This window comes from Oncorhynchus nerka, linkage group LG13, assembly GCF_034236695.1.
Source record: "Oncorhynchus nerka isolate Pitt River linkage group LG13, Oner_Uvic_2.0, whole genome shotgun sequence".
NCBI classification, from domain to species: domain Eukaryota; kingdom Metazoa; phylum Chordata; class Actinopteri; order Salmoniformes; family Salmonidae; genus Oncorhynchus; species Oncorhynchus nerka.
Window position 1 is genome coordinate 93153404 of NC_088408.1, and position 14007 is coordinate 93167410.

The following is a 14007-nucleotide window of genomic DNA, read 5'->3' on the forward strand; positions in this document are numbered from 1 at the left end:
GGGCAGTAGTAAGCTAGCCAGGCTACTTGTCTTCTCAAGGGGGCAGTAGTAAGTTGCACCCTGATAGATGAAATGCACTATGGGAATTGTAGTATGCTATGTAAAATCCATTGCATACCTATGGTGTGTAGACTGTTGCAATATTGAAGTTTCTGAAATGAGCTTCAAAGTGTTCTATGTCATTTTGGAACCAAATTTATTTAATAAATACAATGTTGTTGTTTTTAATAACAGTGGTTATTCTCTGATTATATGCATTATTTTTTTTGCTGTGGGATCGTTTGGTGTCAAGTATCGTTCTGGTATCGAGTATCTTCTGGTATCGAGTATCGTTCTGGTATCGAGTATCTTCTGGTATCGAGTATCGTTCTGGTATCGAGTATCATTTGGTGTCAAGTATCGTTCTGGTATCGAGTATCGTTCTGGTATCGAGTATCTTCTGGTATCGAGGATCGTTTGGTGTCAAGTATCGTTCTGGTATCGAGTATCTTCTGGTATCGAGTATTGTTCTGGTATCGAGTATCGTTCTGGTATCGAGTATCTTCTGGTATCGAGGATCGTTTGGTGTCAAGTATCGTTCTGGTATCGAGTATCTTCTGGTATCGAGTATTGTTCTGGTATCGAGTATCGTTCTGGTATCGAGTATCGTTCTGGTATCGAGTATCGTTCTGGTATCGAGTATCATTTGGTGTCAAGTATCGTTCTGGTATCGAGTATCGGTTGGTGTCAAGTATCGTTCTGGTGTCGAGTATCTTCAGGTATCGAGTATTGTTCTGGTATCGAGTATCGTTCTGGTATCGAGTATCGTTCTGGTATCGAGTATCGTTTGGTGTCAAGTATTGTTCTGGTATCGAGTATCGTTCTGGTATCGAGTATCGTTTGGTGTCAAGTATCGTTCTGGTATCGAGTATCGTTTGGTGTCAAGTATTGTTCTGGTATCGAGTATCGGTTGGTGTCAAGTATCGTTCTGGTATCGAGTATCGTTTGGTGTCAAGTATCGTTCTGGTATCAAGTATTGTTTGGTGTCAAGTATCGTTCTGGTATCGAGTATCGTTTGGTGTCAAGTATCGTTCTGGTATCGAGTATCGTTTGGTGTCAAGTATCGTTCTGGTATCGAGTATCGTTTGGTGTCAAGTATCGTTCTGGTATCGAGTATCGTTCTGGTATCGAGTTTCGTCTGGTGTCGAGTATCGTTCTGGTATCGAGTATCGTTTGGTATCAAGTATCGTTCTGGTATCGAGTATCGTTTCGATATCGAGTGTTGTTCTGGTGTCGAGTATCGTTCTGGTATCGAGTATCGTTTCGGTATCGAGTGTTGTTCTGGTATCGAGTATCGTTTCGGTATCGAGTATCGTTTGGTGTCAAGTATTGTTCTAGCATCGAGTATCATTTCGGTATCGAGTATTGTTCTGGTATCGAGTGTCGGTATCGAGTATCGTTTGGTGTCAAGTATTGTTCTGGTAACGAGTTTCGGTATCGAGTATCGTTCTGGTATCGAGTATCGTTTCGATATCGAGTATCGTTTCGCTGTTGAGTATTGTTCTGGTATCAAGTATCGTTTCGGTATTGAGTATCGTTTGGTGTCAAGTATCGTTCTGGTATCGAGTTTCGTCTGGTGTCAAGTATCGTTCTGGTATCGCGTATCGTTTGGTGTCAAGTATCGTTCTGGTATTGAGTATCGTTTCGATATCGAGTGTTGTTCTGGTGTCGAGTATCGTTCTGGTATCGAGTATCGTTTCGGTATTGAGTGTTGTTCTGGTATCGAGTATCGTTTCGGGTATCGAGTATCGTTTGGTGTCAAGTATTGTTCTAGTATCGAGTATCATTTCTGTATCGAGTATTGTTCTGGTGTCGGTATCGAGTATCGTTTGGTGTCAAGTATTGTTCTGGTAACGAGTTTCGGTATCGAGTATCGTTCTGGTATCGAGTATCGTTTCGATATCGAGTATCGTTTCGCTGTTGAGTATTGTTCTGGTATCAAGTAACGTTTCGGTATCGAGTATCGTTCTGGTATCGAGTATCGTTTCGGTATCGAGTATCATTTCGGTATCATATCGTTTTGGTATCGAGTATCATGATACTTAACCTGGTATCGGTATTGAAGTCAAAATTCTGGTATCGTGACAACACTACACTATACAGTACAGATTAGTGTTGCCAAGTCTCATTGGGTTGCCAAGTCTCATTGGGTTGCCAAGTCTCATTGGCAACACTATACAGTCATCATGAGCATGAAAACCAACCATTCTTTGACTCAACACTGGGTGTTTCATAAGCATGAATAGGGTCAAATAGGAAACATATTACAGCTGATCCAGATCAGTTTATGAGTGTGAAGATACTCTATATTAGTCTTCAGTAGAAAACAAATTTCAAAAGTATCCAATGACATTATTTAAACATTCCTCGAGAGTAGACAGCTACCAATCAGGCCACGGCCTTGTTGAGGTAAAATAAAATATCTGGCTTTTAAGGGGTTAAAAATAAAAAGGGACACGAAATGGTATTGTCACTGCCATGTCACAGAGGTCACCCAGTCCAATCTTAGTTTACTTAGTTTACTTCTAGGACAGACAGAGTCACCTAAAGTGGTTCATTACTAGCCTAGGTACACTATTTACTAGCCTAAGTACACTATTTACTAGCCTAAGTACACTATTTACTAGCCTAAGTACACGATTTACTAGCCTAAGTACACTATTTACTAGCCTAAGTACACTATTTACTAGCCTACGTACACTATTTACTAGCCTAAGTACACTATTTACTAGCCTAAGTACACTATTTACTAGCCTAAGTACACTATTTACTAGCCTAAGTACTTTACTAACTCATACTAGGAAGTTAAACAGAATATACAGTGTTGACCACAAAAAGAGATTTCCTCAATCGTAGTCTACAAAAGAGAAATCCTTTTTGTCTTCTCTCTTCCAGATTAAATGTCATACTTTTAGATGAAGGTCCACCCAAGACAGACTCACACTACAGTAACGTTGCCTTTAAGCTGTAAAACTGAACCATGCTACAACACTGCTACACTACTACAAGTTGTCAAGCTTTTACACTTTGCACTTACTTTTTGCTATTATACTTTTTTCTTTTTTTTACACTTTCCTAAAACTAATAAAGTATTTTAATCACTATCTATTTTGTACTGTGTGATTTATTAAGTACAATAGGTTGAATAATGCCAATGGAATGCATATTTTATTTTTACTTTACATTTGCTACAAATATTTGACTGTACATTGAATTGTACTTAAAAGTAGATACAGAACAAATACATCGTAGCTTTGTACCACTTAAAGTGAATTGTTATTCTTCCCATAGGGACGGCAGGGTAGCCTAGTGGTTAGAGCGTTGGACTAGTTGAAATTAAGAATTTGTTCTTAACTGACTTGCCGAGTTAAATAAAGATAAAATAAAAATAGCTTTAATACTGAGTACACCATATTCTGTCATTAGTAAAAACCTGCAACAACTTAGAGAAAGGGTAATAACTTGACTACTATGCAATTCCAAATACTGGAAGTTGAAAAAACCAAGTCATCATTATAACCATAGCAACAACATATTCATGTTCTTCCTTCCGTGTTTAACAGGAGTTGAATACTACCGGATTTGTGTGAATTAGTGTCAGTGTTTTTGTCTCAACCTACTGTATATTGTTTGTTCAACGTACAGCATCACATTACCATTTCATACAAAGTGTGTTATTTTCAGGGCTAATCATACATGGTCTGTTCCTGTCATTGTGGCTGTGATAGACTGATCCCAGTCCAGCCCAGGAAAACAGACCTGACTTCCCTGCCTGTCAACTGTCACAGTATATCAAGCGCGGATAGGCCGATTACCAGGAAGTAGTGTGTGGTTGAAGGCCCCTATAGGCTGAAGACAGGAAATGGGAGGGCAGTTGAACCTGTCTTTCTGTCGGTCTGTCTACCCAGCAGACGGTCTGTTTGTTGGGTTGATTGTCTAGCCGTCTGTCTACCCAGCAGACGGTCTGTTTGTCAGTCTGTTTGTTGGGTTGATTGTCTAGCCGTCTGTCTACCCAGCAGACGGTCTGTTTGTCAGTCTGTTTGTTGGGTTGATTGTCTAGCCGTCTGTCTACCCAGCAGACGGTCTGTTTGTCAGTCTGTTTGTTGGGTTGATTGTCTAGCCGTCTGTCTAGCCAGCCGACGGTCTGTTTGTTGGGTTGATTGTCTAGCCTTCTACGCCATCAAAGGGAACATACAACTTGACATAGGAATAGGATCTGACTAAAAATACATGAATAAGTTATAGACCCATTGCCCTTTATGGTTGTGAGGTCTGGGATCAGCTCACCAAGCAATAATTCAGAAAATGGAAGAGATGCCCACACATTTCACCACAAAGTCCTCACTTACAGAGAGAGGATCCTAGAGAAGAGTCCCTTCAGCCAGCTTTTTCTGGGACTGTTCACACACAGAAACACAAACAGACCCCACAGAGCCCCAGGACAGCAACACAATTAGACCCAACCAAATCATGAGAAAACAAAAAAATAACTATTTGACACTGGAAAGAATCAACCACAAATTGGAGCAAACTAGAATGCTATTTGGCCCCAAACAGAGAGTACACAGTGACAGAATACCTGACCACTGTGACTGACCCAAACTTAACAAAATCCTTGACTATGTACAGACTCAGTTATCCTAGACTTGCTATTGAGAAAGGCTGCCGTAGGCAGGCTATGTTCACACCGCCCACAAAATGAGGTGGAAACTGAGCTGCACTTCCTAACCTCCTGCCAAATGACCATATTAGAGACACATATTTCCCACAGATCACACAGATCCACAAAGAATTTGAAAACAAATTAAACTCCCATATCTGTTAGGCGAAATACCGCAGTGTGCCAACACAGCAGAAAGATTTGTGGCCTGTTGCCATTACAAAAGGGCAACCAATATTTATCTGTCTAGACAAAAGTAGACAAAACCAGACTGCTCTGTCCAGTACAAAACACCAAACACACCAGTTAAACCAGACCGCTCTGTCCAGTACAAATCACCAAACACACCAGTTAAACCAGACCGCTCTGTCCAGTACAAAACACCAAACACACCAGTTAAACCAGACCGCTCTGTTCAGTACAAATCACCAAACACACCAGTTAAACCAGACCGCTCTGTTCAGTACAAAACACCAAACACACCAGTTAAACCAGATCGCTCTGTTCAGTACAAATCACCAAACACACCAGTTAAACCAGACCGCTCTGTTCAGTACAAATCACCAAACACACCAGTTAAACCAGACCGCTCTGTCCAGTACAAATCACCAAACACACCAGTTAAACCAGACCGCTCTGTCCAGTACAAAACACCAAACACACCAGTTAAACCAGACCGCTCTGTCCAGTACAAAACACCAAACACACCAGTTAAACCAGACCGCTCTGTCCAGTACAAATCACCAAACACACCAGTTAAACCAGACCGCTCTGTCCAGTACAAAACACCAAACACACCAGTTAAACCAGACCGCTCTGTCCAGTACAAAACACCAAACACACCAGTTAAACCAGACCGCTCTGTCCAGTACAAATCACCAAACACACCAGTTAAACCAGACCGCTCTGTCCAGTACAAAACACCAAACACACCAGTTAAACCAGACCGCTCTGTCCAGTACAAATCACCAAACACACCAGTTAAACCAACCACAGTGCACAAGCTTTGACATGTTAATTTCATGTTTCCATGTTTCAATTCACCCGTCAATAAACCCATTCACCTCTCTCTTATTTTAATACCACCAGTTATTTCTACGTGAGGCTCTCCTGCTAGAAATACACAACTTTTTGTTGTGAGAGGCACGTCTGTCTGTCGGGATGTTTGTCGGGTCGGTCTGTCGGACTTTGTCTGTCTGTCTGTCTAGCTAGCCATCTGTGTCTGTTTGTCCGTCTGTCCAGTCTTCTGTCTGTCCAGCTGTCTTTCTGTCCAACCGTCTGCCTGCCTGTCCAGCCATCTGCCTGTGTGTCTATCCATCTGTCTGTCAGGCTGTCTTTCTGTCGTCTGTCTGCCAGGCCTGTCTGTCTGTCTGTCTGTCCAGCCGTCTGTCTGTCTATCAGGTTGTCTGTTTGTTGGGTTGATTGTCTAGCCGTTGGTCTGTCAGGCTCTCTAGCTGTCTGCCTGTCTGTCTGCCTGTCTGTCTAGCTGTCTGCCTGTCTATCAGGTTGTTTGTTTGTTGGGTTGATTGTCTAGCCGTTGGTCTGTCAGGCTCTCTAGCTGTCTGCCTGTCTGTCTGCCTGTCTGTCTAGCTGTCTGCCTGTCTGTCTAGCCGCTGGTCTGTCAGGCTCTCTAGCTGTCTCTCTAGCTGTCTGCCTGTCTGTCTAGCTGTCTGTCTGTCTGTCTGTCTAGCCGTTGGTCTGTCAGGCTCTCTAGCTGTCTCTCTAGCTGTCTGCCTGTCTGTCTAGCTGTCTGTCTGTCTAGCCGTTGGTCTGTCAGGCTCTCTAGCTGTCTCTCTAGCTGTCTGCCTGTCTGTCTAGCTGTCTGTCTGTCTAGCCGTTGGTCTGTCAGGCTCTCTAGCTGTCTCTCTAGCTGTCTGCCTGTCTGTCTAGCTGTCTGTCTGTCTAGCCGTTGGTCTGTCAGGCTCTCTAGCTGTCTCTCTAGCTGTCTGCCTGTCTGTCTAGCCGTCTGTCTAACTGTCTGTCTGTCTGTCTAGCCGTTGGTCTGTCAGGCTCTCTAGCTCTCTCTAGCTGTCTGCCTGTCTCTCTAGCTGTCTGTTTGTATGTTTAGCCGCCCGGCTGTCTGCCTGTCCTGTCATCTACTTGTCTGTCTAGCCATCTCTGTTGGGCTGTCTGTCTGTCCTGTCATCTACTTGTCTGTCTAGCCTCCTTCCTTTCTGTCGGACTGTCTGCCTGTCTGTCTAGCTCTTTTCCTGTCTGTCTAGTTGTCTGCCTGTCTGTCTAGCTGTCTGTTTTGTCTGTCTAGCCATCTATGTTGGGCTGTCTATCTGTCAGGCTGTTTGTTGGGCTGTCTGTCAGGCTGTCTGTCTGTTGGGCTGTCTGTCTGTCTGTTGGGCTGACTGTCTGTCAGGCTGTCTGTCAGGCTGTCTGCCTGTCTGTCTGTCGGGCTGTCTGTCAATAGTACTTTACAGGAGCTGCTCATGAGGACTGTTAATGCAACCGGATCATGCACTTTCAGATGCAACACCACCATTCACAGTAACACACTCACCTCTCCCTCCCTCTATCTCTCTCTCATGTTATCACTCCTTCACTCTCTCTTGTCTTATGGTCTCTTTCCCTACATTCTCCCTCTCTCTCTCTCTCACACCTCCATCCTCTCTCTTTCTCTCACCCCATTCTCTCTCTCTTTCTCCCTGATGAGGACCAGTCATCACTTTTTCCCCTCCACTGTTCTTCCCTACTGCGTTACAGCTACAGTCTGTCTGAATGATTCTAACTCTAATGTAATGAATAGAGATTTAATGGCCCGTCCCAGGGAAACATCGCCATGGTCACTATCACATTCACTCAAATCACTTTTTAATTGGCCAAAAATGAGATGTGAATAAATATATTTGGTAATGGAGTGAGACTGAATACACTACGACGCTGTAGCTAATGCCAACGCCTTAGATCAATGGGGCATAGTCTGGTGCCTTGAGTTTTGACCAGGAAAAACTCAGGGCTAGAGTTTTGGGTTATAACGAAAGGCCTGGAGTTTTTCCTGGTTAGTGTTACGTGGTAAGGAACAACTCAGGGCACTAGATATGATGTATCCATCTACACATGGTCTCTCCCTCTCTCTTTATCTTTCTCATTCTCTCTCTCTCTTTCTCTCTCTCTAACACCTGGCTCCGCTTTTCTGCAGGCACACACATCCTCTCCTCATCCCCTCCTCCTCTCCTCATCCTCTCCTCCTCCTCTCCTCATCCTCTCCTCCTCTCCCAAATCTAGGACAGCCACAGTTTGAGAAGGTAAAAACCATGAAAGACAAATGAAAGGCTTCTCATTGGCAAAGTGATAAGAGGTGAATAAACAGGATATAGTGACAGAGCAGAGTGACTGAGTGTTGTTAGATCTCTGTACTGTACAGCACAGTCTGTATGTGTCAGGAGTGTACTACAGACCCAGTGAGGCTACAGGTGCTCACTACCTTTTCATTTCACTGTTATGAAACCAGACAGACAATCTAATACATATCTGATCTATCTAGTTGTAGAATATATAGCCACACTGATCTGGATTCATCTTAATCTGATCTATCTAGTTGTAGAATACATAGCCACACTGATCTGGATTCATCTTAATCTGATCTATCTAGTTGTAGAATACATAGCCACACTGATCTGGATTCATCTTAATCTGATCTATCTAGTTGTAGAATGTATAGCCACACTGATCTGGAGACTAACCTCTTCAATTGTTATGAGTCATGGATAGTATCATATTTCATACTAAATAATGTATGTCAGCCATTTTATCATGACTTTGTCAGATCTTCAGAGTTTCTATAGTACAGTCACTCAGGACATGTTATAGAGAGGCAGAACACAACATTCAGTAACTCCTCCACCTCTATCTGATTCCAACACAGCTAGGGGACTGGTGATGGGCCTTCTTCTTGGGACAACCAATCAGGTTTCCACGGGTGTACAAATTCTTCCTGGTGAAGTGAACACAGTGAATACGATATGTTTATATCTAATCTCTCTGTTTCTCACTCACTCTCTCTCTCTCTTCCACCCTCTGTCCCCCTCTCTTTCTTTCTCCCTTCTCTCTCTTTCTCCCTCTCTCTCTCGCTCCCCTCTCTCTTCCTCCCTCTCTCTCTCCTCTCTCTCTTTTTCCTCTCTCTCTTTTTCCCTCTCCCTCTCACTCCCCCTCTCTCTCTTCCTCCCTCTCTCTCTCCTCTCTCTCTTTCTTTCTCCCCCCTCTCTCTCTCTCTCTCTTTCTCTCTCTTACTCTCCCTCTATCTCTTTCTCTGTCTCTTTCTCTTAGATATTTCAGAGATGGAGTCCTACCATTCCTACTCTCCCCAGGAGGACAGGAGATCTCGCCACTCTGACCTCTCCTCCCATTCCTCTAATGAGAGAGACTACCCCAGGTAGGATGGAGGGAGGGAGGTATAGTAGTTTTATAATAGATAGAGATGGAGAGAGATCATTTAACCTGTCCGTTGAGGAATAGATGGATATGAGAAGAGGAGAACACAGATACAGTGTACCTCAGTCAGAAATAATATGAAAGTTGTTACTGTACTGTGTAATAAATAATACACTATATTCTTAGTGTGGATGACTGAGTGGAGGGAGTGGATGGACAGATAGATGATGGATGACTGAGTGGAGGGAGTGGATGGACAGATAGATGATGGATGACTGAGTGGAGGGAGTGGATGGACAGATAGATGATGGATGACTGAGTGGAGGGAGTGGATGGATAGATAGATGATGGATGACTGAGTGGAGGGAGTGGATGGACAGATAGATGATGGATGACTGAGTGGAGGGAGTGGATGGATGGATAGATGATGGATGACTGAGTGGAGGGAGTGGATGGACAGATAGATGATGGATGACTGAGTGGAGGGAGTGGATGGACAGATAGATGATGGATGACTGAGTGGAGGGAGTGGATGGACAGATAGATGATGGATGACTGAGTGGAGGGAGTGGATGGACAGATAGATGATGGATGACTGAGTGGAGGGAGTGGATGGACAGATAGATGATGGATGACTGAGTGGAGGGAGTGGATGGACAGATAGATGATGGATGACTGAGTGGAGGGAGTGGATGGACAGATAGATGATGGATGACTGAGTGGAGGGAGTGGATGGACAGATAGATGATGGATGACTGAGTGGAGGGAGTGGATGGACAGATAGATGATGGATGACTGAGTGGAGGGAGTGGATGGACAGATAGATGATGGATGACTGAGTGGAGGGAGTGGATGGATGGATAGATGATGGATGACTGAGTGGAGGGAGTGGATGGACAGATAGATGATGGATGACTGAGTGTAGGGAGTGGATGGACAGATAGATGATGGATGACTGAGTGGAGGGAGTGGATGGACAGATAGATGATGGATGACTGAGTGGAGGGAGTGGATGGACAGATAGATGATGGATGACTGAGTGGAGGGAGTGGATGGACGGATAGATGATGAATGACTGAGTGGAGGGAGTGGATGGACAGATAGATGATGGATGACTGAGTGGAGGGAGTGGATGGATGGATAGATGATGGATGACTGAGTGGAGGGAGTGGATGGACAGATAGATGATGGATGACTGAGTGGAGGGAGTGGATGGACAGATAGATGATGGATGACTGAGTGGAGGGAGTGGATGGACAGATGGATGATGGATGACTGAGTGGAGGGAGTGGATGGACAGATAGATGATGGATGACTGAGTGGAGGGAGTGGATGGACAGATAGATGATGGATGACTGAGTGGAGGGAGTGGATGGACGGATAGATGATGGATGACTGAGTGGAGGGAGTGGATGGACAGATAGATGATGGATGACTGAGTGGAGGGAGTGGATGGACAGATAGATGATGGATGACTGAGTGGAGGGAGTGGATGGACAGATAGATGATGGATGACTGAGTGGAGGGAGTGGATGGATGGATAGATGATGGATGACTGAGTGGAGGGAGTGGATGGACAGATAGATGATGGATGACTGAGTGGAGGGAGTGGATGGACGGATAGATGATGGATGACTGAGTGGAGGGAGTGGATGGACAGATAGATGATGGATGACTGAGTGGAGGGAGTGGATGGACAGATAGATGATGGATGACTGAGTGGAGGGAGTGGATGGACAGATAGATGATGGATGACTGAGTGGAGGGAGTGGATGGACAGATAGATGATGGATGACTGAGTGGAGGGAGTGGATGGACGGATAGATGATGGATGACTGAGTGGAGGGAGTGGATGGACAGATAGATGATGGATGACTGAGTGGAGGGAGTGGATGGACAGATAGATGATGGATGACTGAGTGGAGGGAGTGGATGGATGGATAGATAGATGATGGATGATGGATGACTGAGTGGAGGGAGTGGATGGATGGATAGATAGATGATGGATGACTGAGTGGAGGGAGTGGATGGATAGATAGATAGATGATGGATGACTGAGTGGAGGGAGTGGGTGGATGGATAGATAGATGATGGATGACTGAGTGGAGGGAGTGGATGGATAGATAGATGATGGATGATGGATGACTGAGTGGAGGGAGTGGATGGATGGATAGATAGATGATGGATGACTGAGTGGAGGGAGTGGATGGATAGATAGATAGATGATGGATGACTGAGTGGAGGGAGTGGATGGATAGATAGATAGATGATGGATGACTGAGTGGAGGGAGTGGATGGATGGATAGATAGATGATGGATGACTGAGTGGAGGGAGTGGATGGATGGATAGATAGATGATGGATGATGGATGACTGAGTGGAGGGAGTGGATGGATAGATAGATAGATAGATAGATAGATAGATAGATGACTGAGTGGAGGGAGTGGGTGGATGGATAGATGATGGATGACTGAGTGGAGGGAGTGGATGGATGGATAGATGATGGATGACTGAGTGGAGGGAGTGGATGGACGGATAGATGATGGATGACTGAGTGGAGGGAGTGGATGGACAGATAGATGATGGATGACTGAGTGGAGGGAGTGGATGGACAGATAGATGATGGATGACTGAGTGGAGGGAGTGGATGGATGGATAGATAGATGATGGATGATGGATGACTGAGTGGAGGGAGTGGATGGATGGATAGATAGATGATGGATGACTGAGTGGAGGGAGTGGATGGATAGATAGATAGATGATGGATGACTGAGTGGAGGGAGTGGGTGGATGGATAGATAGATGATGGATGACTGAGTGGAGGGAGTGGATGGATAGATAGATGATGGATGATGGATGACTGAGTGGAGGGAGTGGATGGATGGATAGATAGATGATGGATGACTGAGTGGAGGGAGTGGATGGATAGATAGATAGATGATGGATGACTGAGTGGAGGGAGTGGATGGATAGATAGATAGATGATGGATGACTGAGTGGAGGGAGTGGATGGATGGATAGATAGATGATGGATGATGGATGACTGAGTGGAGGGAGTGGATGGATGGATAGATAGATGATGGATGATGGATGACTGAGTGGAGGGAGTGGATGGATAGATAGATAGATAGATAGATAGATAGATAGATGACTGAGTGGAGGGAGTGGGTGGATGGATAGATGATGGATGACTGAGTGGAGGGAGTGGATGGATGGATAGATGATGGATGACTGAGTGGAGGGAGTGGATGGATGGATAGATAGATAGATAGATGATGAATGACTGAGTGGAGGGAGTGGATGGATGGATAGATAGATAGATAGATGATGGATGACTGAGTGGATGGATGGAAATATGTGAGATTAGTTACAGGAGGTGAGCTACAATATAGGACATGTAGAGGTACTGTTCCAGTATTATTCCAGTATAGGACATGTAGAGGTACTGTTCCAGTATTATTCCAGTATACTGAAGGTCAGGTAGAGGTATTGTTCCAGTATAGGTCAGGTAAAGGTACTGTTCCAGTATTGGTCAGGTAAAGGTACTGTTCCAGTATTGTTCCAGTATACTGTAGGTCAGGTAGAGGTATTGTTCCAGTATAGGACAGGTAAAGGTAGTGTTCCAGTGTACTGTTGGGCAGGTAAAGGTACTGTTCCAGTATTGTTCCAGTATAGGTCAGGTAGAGGTATTGTTCCAGTATACTGTTGGTCAGGTAGAGGTATAGTTCCAGTATACTGTTGGTCAGGTAAAGGTACTGTTCCAATATTGTTCCAGTATACTGTTGGTCAGGTGTAAGGTATTGTTCCAGTATTGTTCCAGTATACTGTTGGTCAGGTAGAGGTATTGTTCCAGTATTGTTCCAGTATACCGTTGGTCAGGTGTAAGGTATTGTTCCAGTATTGTTCCAGTATACTGTTGGTCAGGTAGAGGTATTGTTCCAGTATTGTTCCAGTATACTGTTGGTCAGGTGTAAGGTATTGTTCCAGTATTGTTCCAGTATACTGTTGGTCAGGTAGAGGTACTGTTCCAGTATTGTTCCAGTATACTGGTAGAGGTATTGTTCCAGTATTGTTCCAGTATAGGACAGGTAGAGGTATTGGTCCAGTATTGTTCCAGTATTGTTCCTGTGTGTCCTTCCCACCCAGACCTCTAACCAGCCTGGAAGACTCTCCAAGGGTAGCCAAGATGTCTGCCATGGCCTCACCTTTCAGGCTTCCCCCGCTACAGGACCCCCCCGCCCCGGGCCCTGCCACCCTGGAATCAGAGGGTCCGCCACGCCTCGACGAACCACCAGGTACCCACAATGCATATTTTACCCGCATTGCAATGCATCAAGAACAAGTGGCCTCAAATCCTACCTAGGCCCTGTTTAAATGTAATCTCATAACATTAGTACCCAGATTTTTAGACTACTGCTTTTCAACCTGACATGGGGCGGCAGGGTAGCCTAGTGGTTAGAGCGTTGGACTAGTAACCCGGAAGGTTGCAAGTTCAAATCCCCGAGCTGACAAGGTACAAATCTACCATGCTGTGTTGGTCACAGTGTCGTTCTGCCCCTGAACAGGCAGTTAACCCACTGTTCCTAGGCCGTCATTGAAAATAAGAATTTGTTCTTAACTGACTTGGCTAGTTAAATAAAGGTAAAATAAAAAAATAAAAATAAATGAATTGTCCTTCAGTGGATGAGTATGTAGCCAACGAGTCATTGATGAGAACTCACCCATCACTATTTGTTTCAATGTGTTAATGCATATGTGTTTGTTGTTTTCCAGCGTCAGCAAAGACCACTCCTAAGATTCTGCTACGTCCCAGCCCAGAGGAGGAAGAGCTCTACGGGTGAGTAAGATCACAGCCCAGAGTTATACTGCTTTATAAGAAACCCTGACCTGACTGTTTAGTAAAGGTTACATATGGAAGAGGAAGAGCTC

The 14007-nt window shown here is 44.5% G+C and overlaps 1 protein-coding gene across 1 annotated transcript in view; it reads left to right on the forward strand.

Annotated features, from left to right (window-relative positions):
* The window catches only part of LOC115122821 (tight junction protein ZO-2-like), a 207924-nt gene that overhangs the window by 163475 nt on the left and 30442 nt on the right, over positions 1-14007 (forward strand). Inside the window, exons 8-10 of the mRNA XM_065026849.1 lie at positions 8975-9080; positions 13225-13373; positions 13852-13915. Coding sequence (XP_064882921.1) covers positions 8975-9080; positions 13225-13373; positions 13852-13915 — 319 coding nt within the window. The remainder of the gene's footprint in view (positions 1-8974; positions 9081-13224; positions 13374-13851; positions 13916-14007) is intronic.